Source organism: Aulonocara sp. 'chitande type north' Nkhata Bay, linkage group LG5 (assembly GCF_057382095.1).
Source record: "Aulonocara sp. 'chitande type north' Nkhata Bay isolate Kocher_YH1m ecotype deep benthic linkage group LG5, A_spYH_male_GT1.1, whole genome shotgun sequence".
NCBI classification, from domain to species: domain Eukaryota; kingdom Metazoa; phylum Chordata; class Actinopteri; order Cichliformes; family Cichlidae; genus Aulonocara; species Aulonocara sp. 'chitande type north' Nkhata Bay.
Window position 1 is genome coordinate 31,015,607 of NC_141348.1, and position 12,814 is coordinate 31,028,420.

The following is a 12,814-nucleotide window of genomic DNA, read 5'->3' on the forward strand; positions in this document are numbered from 1 at the left end:
GACTAATTTCTATGAAATGAACAGTTAAATATTTGCAGAAATACAATTAAGCTTCCCTGAAAGAACTAGTTTGAAAACAAAGGAGACAGTGTCCTGAACAGCATGCATCTCAAGGCAAAACTGCTTCTGGCTATCAACGTGTCAAATACTTACTGATTTAGGAAGAACTTACTTCAAAACCTAATTAGGCCATCTGCACATTTCATTATTAACCTTAATAGCAACATCAGCAAATAAATCACCTGACAGTCGAGGATTCTGCTGGACATGTTCATGTCTTAAACTATTTTTGTGTGTTACAGCGAGAGTATAGAACAGCCTGTGAATCCAACCTTTCAAAACAGGGAATGTTTATTAGTGAGTGGCCCTTGTTGATTGATAAGTCTTTACATAAAATATTTACTTCAAATCATAAGTAGTGTGATTTTTGTTTCTTTTAAACACTGTTCATTTTTTACAATTTGATCCAAGTACAAGGGCCACCAACTGACCAATCAAAATGACACTTACTCACCTGAACTGACACAAAAGAAAAATGACTGAATCAAGTGACTATGATTGCGGTTGTTGCAGCCTCCTCCGACTATTTAAAACTTTGAGTCTGTCCTCTTTTTGTTTTTGTTTATTAAAAAAAAAACAAAAAAAAAAACCCAAACACACACACACACACACACACACACACACACACACACACACACACACACGCGCACACACGCAAAATATAAATGTTAGAGATTTTGCCCAAACTTTGGCTGCTTTGCAAAGCTTGCAGTTCAGTCTTAACAAAAAACAAACCTGAAGTCCACTTAATATGGCTCACCTTTGAGCTTAACAGATAACACATGACTCAGTGAGTGAACTAGTGTTGAGCTGAACTGTGGCCAAGCATTGCTGTGTACAGCGTTGGGATTAACATACATCATTCTGTAATAGTTGTGTTTAGCCCAAACATAAAAGCCATACAAGGCTGAAGGCACAACTTTGTAATGACATTAAGTCAAAGTTAACAAAGCACAATTAACTCTAAAGCCACCAAAGACCTGTGAGAATGGAGGGATCATAGTCAATATGGCTATAAAAGATCCTGAAAATAATATTCAAGTTTCATTAAACTACAACACTGTACTGCAGTGGCTTCCAGTTAATTGGTCTAATTGAGACTTTGCTTTAAATCATTGACATTTGACATACTCCCACAGATGACGCAAAAGAAATGACAGGATGTTGTCTTTGTCTTGTGTATTGAGGTGGCAGGGGGACCCAAAAAAAAAAAAAAAAAAAAAAAAAAGAAAAGAAAGAAATGCACTACACTCTACAGTCAAGGCATGACAATGATTAATTATGAGGCAATGTGTGTTATATCATGTCCAGGGAAACTGTGTGCATGTGAATATACAGTCTACATGACAGAAACAACTGTATGTGCGCTTTCCAGCAGGAAAAGCCATTTCTTACTCCCATCTATCTACAAAGTCTCTTCCCTTACCCCGCCCCCCCCCAAGAAGTCTCTGAAAACCTACAAATGTCCAATCCTGGTCCGTTACCTACGGAGCTGCTCTAGTCTGGCTTTCAGCTTTTCCTGTTTGGCTTTAAGTTTGTCTTTCCTGGTTTGCAGTCTGTGGGACTCATCCTCTAAACTATAAATACAGTCTCTGGCTTTCTTCAAGATCACCACCTTAGATGCCTTGTCATTGTGCGACAACTCAGGCACGTTGTCACGCAAGCGCATGAAACAGTTCTTTAGCTCGTTTCGGCGTTGCCTCTCCATCACATTGTGAGTCTTTCTCCGCTCCTCCTCATCCTCCGTCTCTGTTGAGTTTCGGGATGAGTGACGCGATGAGGTTGATGAAGAACTGCGTGAAAGGCAGTGGAAGCGTGACGGGCCATCGCTCCCTCGTGCACGCTTGTTTGATGGCGGCGGTGATGCAGGGCAGGGAGCAGCGTAGTTGTGCTGTAGCTGGATTTCAAAGCGGTATCGCTGCCGAGCACGTTGTTCCTCTTCTTGCTTCTGCTGACGTTCAGCCAATGTAGGCTCAGGGGAGGAACTTGAGGAACAGCGGACCACAGTCACCACATCAATTTCCTCCTCTGTAAGAAAAAAAAATAAAAAATTAGAGTAGTTCTTTGGCCCCCCATGACCATGTCATAATCTTGGTGGGTTGTGGCACAACTTTTAAAAGGACACACCGTATAGACTGCACAAAGCCCACCGAAGGACACCAGTCAGTTGTGAAAATCTAACTTGAAATAGTTAAAAGTTTACAACATCCACAAAGAATTCCAGTGGAATTACCAAATCACAACAAGCTATCATATCCTAAGAGATAGTAACCACTGAAAAACTAATATAAATGCCAATCTGCCATCTCCGTTCTAGCCCAGAGATGCTGCAGGGCTTAAGGCAGTAAAATGACTCATTAAAAGCGTAATAGATTGAGCCACAACTCTCACTGCTAAACATGAGTCACACACACATTTCTCTTAAAACCCCTAATCTACTTAATGTCACTCAACATCTTAAACCTCACCCACACCTTAATAACACACTTCAGCCATTAAGGCTTCTGCAGATTAAAGGTGGGTGCTGCTGTCTTGATAAGCTGAACACAGAACAGTTTGGGCTTAGTGCCAGTAAACATTAACAGAATTGTCAATGAAATGCCAGTGAGGCTGTTCTGGGTGTGGGTGTTTATACTGATAAGCACTGCAACAACAAAGCAGGACTGAGATTAAAGTAAGAGTTGATCATCAGCACTACAACTTAATGAAAACATTCAACTTACCAGAGTCGCTAGATGAATATGTGGACAGCTCGCCACCAACTGATCCGTAGTCTGATGTGGCTTCACTGGGCTCCGGAGCTTCCATAAGGCTCTGGCAGTCAAGTGTGGAGCCGGCGATCTCCTCAAAGATGCGGGTATCAATGTCAGATAGTACGGGGCTGCAACCGAGTAGTGAGGAGACAAGCTTCTCCTCAGCTGCCAAGCACTGCCAGAGGCAGTCCTCAGCTTCCTCAGAGCAGGGCTGGTTAAGCTCGCCTTCTTTCTCAGCATCAGAGTGGAAGAAGTCACACTGCCAGTTGAGCTGCATGTCATGGTCCTCCAGTAGAATATCCGACACGTAGCTGAGCTGGTCCTCCTTGGACAGAGGCTTATCACCACCCAGCCCAGACTTCATGGGGGGCGACTGCGGAGGTGTCGGTAATGCCTGGAGGTCTTTCATCAGGCTTTGGCAGAACTCGTCATCAAAGAGCAGCGGCTCTGAACAAAACCAGTCCTGCGACTGAGTGAAACTTTCCAACATGTTTGAAATCTGTGACAACGACAACAAAAAACGGTATAAATTAAAAATCTAAGAGGTAGTGGAGCTTATAAAGTTAAAATCCAGAGAAGCTAATCCAGTAGTGTCTTTACAGCAGCGCAGAGTCAGCGTCTATTGGGTTAATCCCAGCAGCAGCAACACCTGTTGTAGTGATAGTTTTAACCTGTTCCTCTAGACTGAGTCCCCAACCTGCAGGCTCTACCTTTTTATCTGTGTTTACATCACTATAACCCCGCCCCTCTGCTCCTGGGGAGGCCCTTAAGCCCCCCCCCCCCCTCCTCCTCAAAAAAATACCCCCCTACCCATGACATCACAGGAACAGCTGGGACACACAGAAACTTTACACCTCTTTCCACCATTTACATTGTTCCTACTCAGAATAATAAAACACTCGCAAATTAAGTCAGGCTGACTGCTGACACAGAAAACAATACTCTGAGTCTAAAGGAATGGGTGCGTTGCATTTGCTACGATACTTGGGCCACTTGCTGCTGTTAAACAAATACAAAAAAACCTCAGCTTTCTGGCACAACACAAAGGACAGTTTCCCCAACTCTGTTCAGAAATACACTATTAAGCACACACACACGCAAAAACATGCATGGGACACTAAATGTTGATTTTCTACTCAATTAGAAGCCACTCCCAAAAGCTTTAACAACAAAAGCTTTAAAAAAGTTTCACTGAAAACAAAAAAAACAAAACAAAAATGAGCATTTCTCATTTAACCAAGGTCGTTTCAGCTGGAACAGCCTGACCTATGGTCCTATTTGGGGGAGGGGGAACTCTTATAATACTCCTGTGGGGTCGTATGGTATGTGCATGTATAGCAGGCAGTGTGGGAGAACAAAAGCAGCAGTGTGTGTCCGGGAGTTAAAGGCTGCCTTTCTTTACCATCACGGCCTGGGAAAAGCTGAGCTACAACTTAAATGCAGAGCGCAGACAACGATTACGCAGCAATATTAAATACATTCTACACTTCCCTCTCTCTTAACGTATCCAAAATATCTCTTGCACGAAAGAAGGACTTCGACCAAAAATACTTGAGACCAAGCACAGCTGGAATGTGAAAACAGAAGAGCACGAATTTCCTTAAGTTTTTGAACGCATCTGCTGTTAGGTCGTCCTGCCTTCATGCATCTGCAGAATCTATTGTGCAATGATTCATTTAACCAAATTCACTAAGGTGACACACTAGAAAAATAGAATATAAATAACTACACGGAGTCTAAGAATGAATCTCCGTAAGAAAAGTAAAAGTCAACCGTTCGTAAAAGCACAAAGTCCGTAAAAGGATTTAAAGGTTAACCGGCGTTGACGGTCATTTAAACCCCGCATGCGTTAAACAGCGCCGGGACCCCACGTGAAACCGGCAGTCATTTTTTCCTCTTTGAAGCACCGCTAAGATACACCAAAAGAGAAAAAAATACAAAGAAATGCACAAAACCCCCATTCTCACATGCGTGCAATGAGGTTTCCGATAAAACAGCTGTCTTACCTTCAACTGTCCTTACAGGAGAGTGCACTCAAAATAAAGACAAAAAGTAGAAATGCCCTATTTATCCAGCAAAGTCCACAGCGAGACAAAAACGACTAGAAAATCCTGCCCAAGTGAAACTTTCTGCGTGTAAAATTGAAGTTTGTGCAGGGCAGCATTTCGGGTGTATCCTGCTTTTTCTTCTCTCCTCCGCCGCTTGTATCAGCCAGAGTAGGTGTGGCTGCAGCGGTCACTGAGTTTAATACAGGGCGTACGCCGCGATCCTTCCGCCGCCGCTAAACTCGCGCCAAAACATAATAGCCAACAAAGTGTCGTTAACGGCAATCATATCCACCGCTGATGTAACCGCAGTCGGTTTCTCTTTTGATTAAGTCCACGCGGAAAAAAAGGGGGTGACGGCAATTTGGTTTAATTGCACACTGAAGCCGGGACTATGCGCGGAGTGATACATACGCTTGCTTGATTTCCAGGAATACGGTGGCGGGTAAAGTTGGGAAGAAACACACGTGGACTGAGAAAAAGCCGGGTATCTAACTGCTCACTGCCTGCCTACTTTTCTCATTCTCGCCTTAAGGCGTCATTTGAAAGCTACAACAGAGTTAAGCCAATATAAAACCATTTAAACGGTGATTTTTTGACAGTCTAAATGATAAAACAGTCAAGTGAACCACACTTGAGGTGTTAAAATGAACATTTTTATTATTTTTTTAAATGATATATTTCAGAGATTAAAATGAGTAACACATACATCTCACTCATTACTGGAGAATGTAGAGGATACGCTCACGCATTTTACGGGTTAAGGGGTTTATACCGCGTTTCCTCCCCCTCTTTGTCCCTTTAATTGTAATATGAGAAGGGGAGACAGGCTGACATACAGATGGACTGAGTGCTCTCAGAGCCACGTTATCCTCCAAATCCAACTCTTGCGAGAGTGTTTCACCATCCACCCCTCCCCCTCTACTACTACTACTACAAACTAAAGGACCTAAAGCGTCATCATATCACCTACTCCACTTTAAGCTTATGCACAATTAAACATTTCAAACACGAAAATGTATATTTTACAGTCCTTTTTATTCTTCAGAGAATGCTAATTTTTATTTATCTATGATGTAGTTTTTGTATATTTTGTTGCAGAATAAATTCAAACAAAACGGAACGAACAAACACAACATATGCACATTTTACTGTTTCCTCCATTATTTCCTAACTGATCGTTTACAGATCCTTCCTTGTAATAAATTATCTTCCAGTCGTCCCACTCGGACACTGTAGCCCTCCATCCAGTGAGTCCCTTGCGCTGCTCCACTTACGTAACCGTCAAGGATTTTGCCGGTACACGTGCAGACACGTCGGCCAATCAGATTGCCAGTTAGCCTGTTCACGTGAGTTCTTAGCAAAGTCCAAGGAACACTGTAAGGAAATCTTATACCAACCCCTTTCTATAAATTAAATTAAACCCAACACACGTGCCAATGATTTTAAAATGAGCTTTATTACATGCATTAAAAGTGTGTCTGTATCTATTTTTTAAATTACGTATTTACTAAGATGATCATGACTTATGATATGCATAAGTCTCCACAAAAAAGTCTCTTATTATAAGCTCAAAGACCCCAGCATGTATTCAAACATGTAAAGTAACAGCTTTTCTTCATTCACTGTTATTCACACACTGCTTTTCTGAGCATACTCTGCGTCTTTAGATGTAATCGCAGCCCCCTAGGTGGTCTGCCACATGTAAACTACTTTCTGCTGAGTGTGAAAGTGTACTCTGTGTTTTCACAAGAGGGTGAAGTATTAATATCACACAGACAACAACAGCAAAGCTGCACTGAACTTGCACTAAAGAAGCAATCTGCTGCTCCACATTTTAGAAGATGGTTGTTTTTTTTTCGGGGGGGGGGGGGGGGGGGGTTTACAGATAGAGATCACAAGAACATTTTGGTACAGCAGCAGTGAACATTCACACAAAGAGCAGGGAGCAGGCTAAATAAGTGGATTAATGTGCCACCTACAGGCCAACTGGCAAACTGACTGGTGGTTGGCCCAGTTTCACCTGAGTATGTTGAACATCTTGACCGAATGACTGGATTCTTCGTTTTCTGACTAATTTCTTAATTCTGGGATTTCCAGATGCTTTCACATGAATCCTCCCTCAAACATCTGCACCACAACATGAAACCTTTGTTAAACTCAGCTGAGATCAGATGATCATTTGCTATTAGTTATGAGTGAAGTTAAAACAACACTTTAACACATTTACAAACTGCAAAATGTTGCTAAAATCAGAGTAGTTTGAGGTTTGCTTCACAAAACCTCTCAGCATGTGATGTGTTTGCTTTCACTTCTGTTAAACTCCTACACTTTCTAGTCATAGAAGATAGTTATACTTCTGAAAAGTGCTGTAAATAAATCAGAGGACTTTTCTCTAAAGTCACCAGTGGGTAAATTACAGTTTTATGTTAGGTTGAAATTAGATTGCTGAGTGATGAGGTAAAAGGTTTATCAACTGACTTACTGACTGACAAACCAACTGACCGGCCAGTGAACTGGATGGCATAAGAAAGCTATTAGGACACACACACACAGCCAAAGCCTAGGGGTGTGAGAGAAGGAACCAGGGAATGGGATTAACACTGTGTGTGTTCTCCGCTACGATCTCCTCCTTATTAGGAATCTTCATCCGGCAGCATGTATCTGCGCAGACAGACAGGCTGCTGCTGCTTTAATTAGACAGCAAAGCTCATTCACATAGAAGCTGTGCACACTGACGCTGGTGGTTTTCAAAGTGTGAGCTGGAGGGCTGGTTCCTGCTTAGAACTTTCAATAAAATACCCCCCCCCCCCCCCCCCCCCCCAAAAAAAAAAAAAAACGACAACAAAAAAACCAAATCAAACAAAAACAAAAACCCACAAAAAAACAAACAAACAAACAAACAAACAAAAAAAAAATTTCTGACTTTTTTTTTTTTTTTTTACAAACAAGTCCCTTAAATGAGCAAATACAGCCAGACCTGCAAAATGTCTTAATCTAGGACACAAAGGGATCCTATGAATGCAATCATAGCAGCAACTGCAAAAATGTGTAACAGTCTAAGACATCTGCAGATTTTTCTATGTGTTCATTAACAGGTTAGAACAGGGTGGGTCACATTTTTTCCAGAGTGTTAGAGATCTGAAAAAGAATCGAACAGAACATGGTTGCAGGTAATAGTGAAACTACACCAAAATATTATCGATCTAAACACTGTAAAGAGCACAGATCTTGCCAGACTTTTTTTCTTACAAAACAGGTGATTGATGAAACAAGTTATACTGAAATTTCATTGTCATTGCATGAAGATTACACAGCATATTGCTTCCTCTTATTCAGTCTGGTAGTCATTTTCTTTGCTTTTTAGGCAGTCTGGCTTAAGGCAGTCCAGGGATAGTATCTTTGTCTGAGCTGCAAAGTTTATGCATTAGAAGACCACAAAGATCTATTTGCAGGACACCAACATGCCAATAACCTCCATAATAATAATCCATCCACATTAAAAGCCTTTGATATTAACAAATCCATCTGTTATTACAAAGCTGTGAAATATTAAGGAAATGTAATCATAAGATAAGCACTTGAATGAAATGGAAACAGAATAGGTAGATTTTTCAGTTTCCATTTTCTCCATTGAAGTGAAACCCTCATGTTAGAGTTGGAGAAGGGCTAGGATGTCTCATATCTACCATACTGCTTTGCTTAGAAACCCTGCTGCTGCAAGCATGACTCCCCATGGAGTAAGGTTCATCGGGGAGGGGGGTGTAGGGGACCGATTGGAATTTGGCTGTTGGCAGCCAATTGTTCCTCTCGGTGGGGACAGCACTAGAAAAGCCCCACTTTATCTATGGATTTCTGTCAATTCCATGATAAAGGCTGACATGCAAAAAGAGTTTTAGATTAAACATGACATGACACCTAAATGAAGTAATTTCAGTTGCCATTAAGAGTTCTGTCAGAGGTCACTAATGAAATACTGACCTATGGGGCAAGGTAACTAATGAAATAGTAAATGACATTTGAATGGCATCAGTGTCTAAAATGCATTAAAAAAGGAACTTGTGTCATCTTACAGGTCTCATACAGAAACAACCTTGACCTTTTCAGTGATGTAGAAATTGAAGTAATGAACCAAGAATCTGCTGCACAACAATTTGTCAGTGTATAAAGCGGAATAAAACAAACAAACAAATCTCCAGTGTGTCCTTTGTTTTGGTAATTTAACAGAAGCTATATGGTCTGAGATGCATCTTTAATAGAACCTTCAAAAGCTTCGAAACATTCAAGTTCCCAGATGCCAAAGAGTCATTTAAATTTTCCTCTTTTGGAAGTAAAATCCTTTCTCACAACATCACCTCACGTTGTATGATTACTCTGCTGAATTTGAAATTCAGACACGCCACATATCTAGTTATTCCGAGTGAGTGAAATGAAAACATCCACGTCATGACTGTGATCTTTCTAATAATGGTGGTTTTTCTTATTTTTAAAAACATTTTGGGACAAAAGTTGTTATTGTTGCATGAACGGTAGCCCCTAGCAGAATTTTTCGATAGTCATCTTAAAACCAGAACTCATTCATTATGGAATTTTAATGCTTTGAAAGACATCATCATGCTGTGCCATTTTTACTTCTTAATTTAAACCCTTGGGGGTTCGTAAAAGCCCCCACATATATTACTGATGATGTCATGTAATTAAAGTGAGGGTGTTTGCTGACATTTTGGAAAGACAGTTTCTCCTGATAGCTAAAACCTGTAAATTGCTGCTGGTGGACCCTGAGGATCCTTTCAGATAAGCTAAAATAAGAGCATAATTGTACTCTTTTTTTAGCTGCCTCTAAGGATTTTTGGGGGTTGGCAGGGTGGTGGTTAAGGGCTGCGGACCAAAACAGTGGGGGGAGGAAAAGATGAAGAGGAGAAACAGATCCCTGACCCATCTAATAAGGCCAGCTTGTTTTTGTCACTTACAGATGAACTGCTTGTCTTTTACACCTCAGGCTCTGTTGACAGTTTAAACAGACTTCTACTACATATTTTAAAAAAATGGATGAAAATCTCCTTTGGACTCCGGCCTGCTTTGTAAAGTCTGATGCAACCTCTGTCAGCAACAATTGACGTTATCCTGTTTATCATTACAACTATAGAGTTCCATATTAGCCTCATATCCTGAATATTGTCCACAGTGGGACAGTCATCGTATCCGGGATACTTCAGGTAAATGCACCTTACTACAAGGGAAACTTTGTCACCTTCTTCACCAGAAGAAAGAAAAAAAGAGGAAATGTTCCAAAATTAGAAACCTTCTTCTGTCATAATTGCAGGTCACTAAGGTCACAGAGAGAAAGACTAGAACTGGTCTTCCTTCATTCCTTTGAAATTACAGCTCTTATGGCATCACCGCAGGATCTTACCAAACTGTGTAATGAGAGCCCTTCTCAAACTGTTAGTGCTGGTGTGTCGCAGAGCTGCATGTAAAGTCGACACCACGTTACCATCGTGCTGAAAAGCAACATTTTGCCACCTACACTACAATATTGGCTGCCGCGAGCAATGGCCACAATCAGCTCCAGAGAGGTGAGACTGCCATTCGTGAACTGCAAAACTGCAAATCAAAGGCAGGAAGGAAGTTATTTCATGAAACGTGGGTGCTGCCAGGTAAACAGAAGGAAAAAGGAAAATGTTTTTTCTGGATATTTTTATAACGACGCTAAACAAGCACAAACAAAAGCTGGTAAGGAGAGATACAAAAGCTTTTATAATGTTGCAGTTTGAGCAGGTTAATCAAATTCTCCTTGATGATTCTTCAGCCTGGGAGCCATCAAAGAGTGAGAATTAATAATAACAGCAAAAATAAAACACGTCTGATATTTTCACATGAAATTACCATAAGGTTTATCGCTTGGCCCTGCTCATCATCTTCTGCTTTGTATGTGAAACAAAAGGTTCAATTTTTTTTAATGTGATGTTGTCCTGCTGGGTTCATCGAGTAGCAAGCTTGCAGTGGGGCAGTTTGCAGCTGAGTGTGAGACACTTTGGATTAAAAAGTTAGCACCTCCAAGTCTGAGGCCACGGTTCTCAGCTGTAAAAAGGTTAACGACCCTTTCTGGATTGGGGCGTCTGAGCTACTTCAAGTGGAGTTCAAGTATCTTGAGGTCTTGTTCATGAGTTGAGGACATTGACAGACTGATTGGTGCCACGTGTGCTGTGATGTGGATTCAGTACTGTCTGTCGTGTTAAAGAGAGATTTACATTTCTATGCTCACCTATGGCTTCGAACTGTGTTTACAAGAATAAGACTGCAGATGCAAAGGGTGGTTGGGCTCACACTTAGATAAGGTGGCAAGTTTAGTCCTTTGGTGAAGGGCTTACCACTTCTCCTCATCGAAAGGAGATGGTTGTGGTGGTTTGGGTATCTGATTAGGATGTCTCCTGGGTGCTTAAAAGGATTTCTCCTGGGATTTTTTTTACCATTTCCTACCAGGAAGAGGGGTACATCTTGGACATATTACAAAACTGAGCTGCTTTTCCACCATCCCTGGACTCGCACCAGTTTGCATACAGGGAGAACCGGTCAACCGAGGATGCGATCGCCACAGTGCTGCACACATTACTGAAGCACTTGGAACACAGGAATACCTATGCACAGCTCCTCTTTGTAGACTACAGCTCGGCTTTTAATACCATCCGGCCATACAAACTACGTCCCAAACTCCACCAACTGGGACTTAACTCCTCTCTGTGCAACTGGATTGTGGACTTCCTCACTAACCGTAGACAGAGTGTCAGAGTGGGTAAGAACACCTCTTCCACCCTTGTGGTCAACACCGGTGCCCCTCAGGGGTGTGTTCTGAGCCCTCTGCTATACACTCTGTTCACCCATGACTGTATTTCCTCCTGCGCGTCCAATCTCATTGTTAAGTTTGCAGATGACACCACAGTGCTCGGACTTATATCCAACAATGATGAGACAAACTATAGGACAGAGGTGCAACAACTAGAGTCATGGTGCCACGACAATAACTTGGTCTTAAACACCAAAAAGACCAAGGAGATCATTGTAGATTTCCGGAAGAGGGGTCATAACAACCATCTGCCTCTCTTCATTGGCAGTGAGGCGGTGGAGAGGGTGAGCAGTTTTAAATTCTTGGGGGTAACTGTGACCGAGGACCTGTCCTGGGGCAACCATATCACCTCAGTTGTACGGAAGGCCCAACAGCGCCTCTACTACCTGAGGAGACTGCGGAGCGCACACATTCCCAGATCTCTGATGTTGAACTTCTACAACTGTGCCATCAGCAGCGTTCTGACGTATGGATTTCTAGTGTGGTTCCCCAGCTGCACCAAGGCCGATCAGCAAGCACTCCAGCGGGTGGTGAAAGAAGCTGGCAGAATTATTGGAACAAGTCTGCCAGAGATCAGTAATATCTTCCCCACTCGCTGTCTGAGGAGGGTGCACAGTATCCTGCGGGACCAACATCACCCTGCGCGCCACCTTTTCCATCTGCTGCCCTCAGGGAGAAGGTACAGGTCTATACAGGCCAGAACATCCAGACTGGCCAACAGCCTGTATCCACAGGCTGTGAGGCTCCTGAACTCTCTGCCCCCCTCTCACGGACAATAACCATATCCAACTTCTTAATAGCAATGAACTGGTCTGCATTGGTGCATCATATCTTTATTCTCTTCCCCCTCCTGCCCCCCCCCCCCCCCCCTCTTTCTTAAATAGATAACTATCATATCTGATATCATATCTCACAGTACAATAATATTGAATGGGTTGCATTGTTGTATTTTGTCATGTTTCTCAGGTCTTTGTCTGAATTTCTACGAACATTATTGCTAAGGATTGTCTTATTGCATTGGAGTCACACTGGGTTAAATATGTACACTTGGGTTTTAAGGGGTATTTATTATTTTCTTCTTTTTTTGGGGTTGTATGGAAGCCCCAAACGCA

The 12,814-nt window shown here is 42.1% G+C and overlaps 1 protein-coding gene across 2 annotated transcripts; it reads right to left on the minus strand.

Annotated features, from left to right (window-relative positions):
* Nucleotides 1-1,495: 1,495 nt before the first annotated feature.
* Nucleotides 1,496-5,040, minus strand: mych (myelocytomatosis oncogene homolog). Of its 2 annotated transcripts, XM_086293009.1 has the most exons (3): nt 4,820-5,040; nt 2,784-3,312; nt 1,496-2,088 (listed from the first exon to the last, which is right to left on the minus strand). In XM_086293009.1, exons 2-3 carry the CDS (start codon nt 3,301-3,303, stop codon nt 1,541-1,543), a joined length of 1,068 nt encoding a protein of 355 aa, XP_086149135.1. In that variant the 5' UTR covers nt 3,304-3,312; nt 4,820-5,040; the 3' UTR covers nt 1,496-1,540. The 2 variants fall into 2 exon arrangements, with proteins under 2 accessions (XP_086149135.1, XP_086149136.1); XM_086293010.1 differs by lacking the exon at nt 4,820-5,040 and having other exon boundaries at nt 2,784-3,526.
* Nucleotides 5,041-12,814: the final 7,774 nt, after the last annotated feature.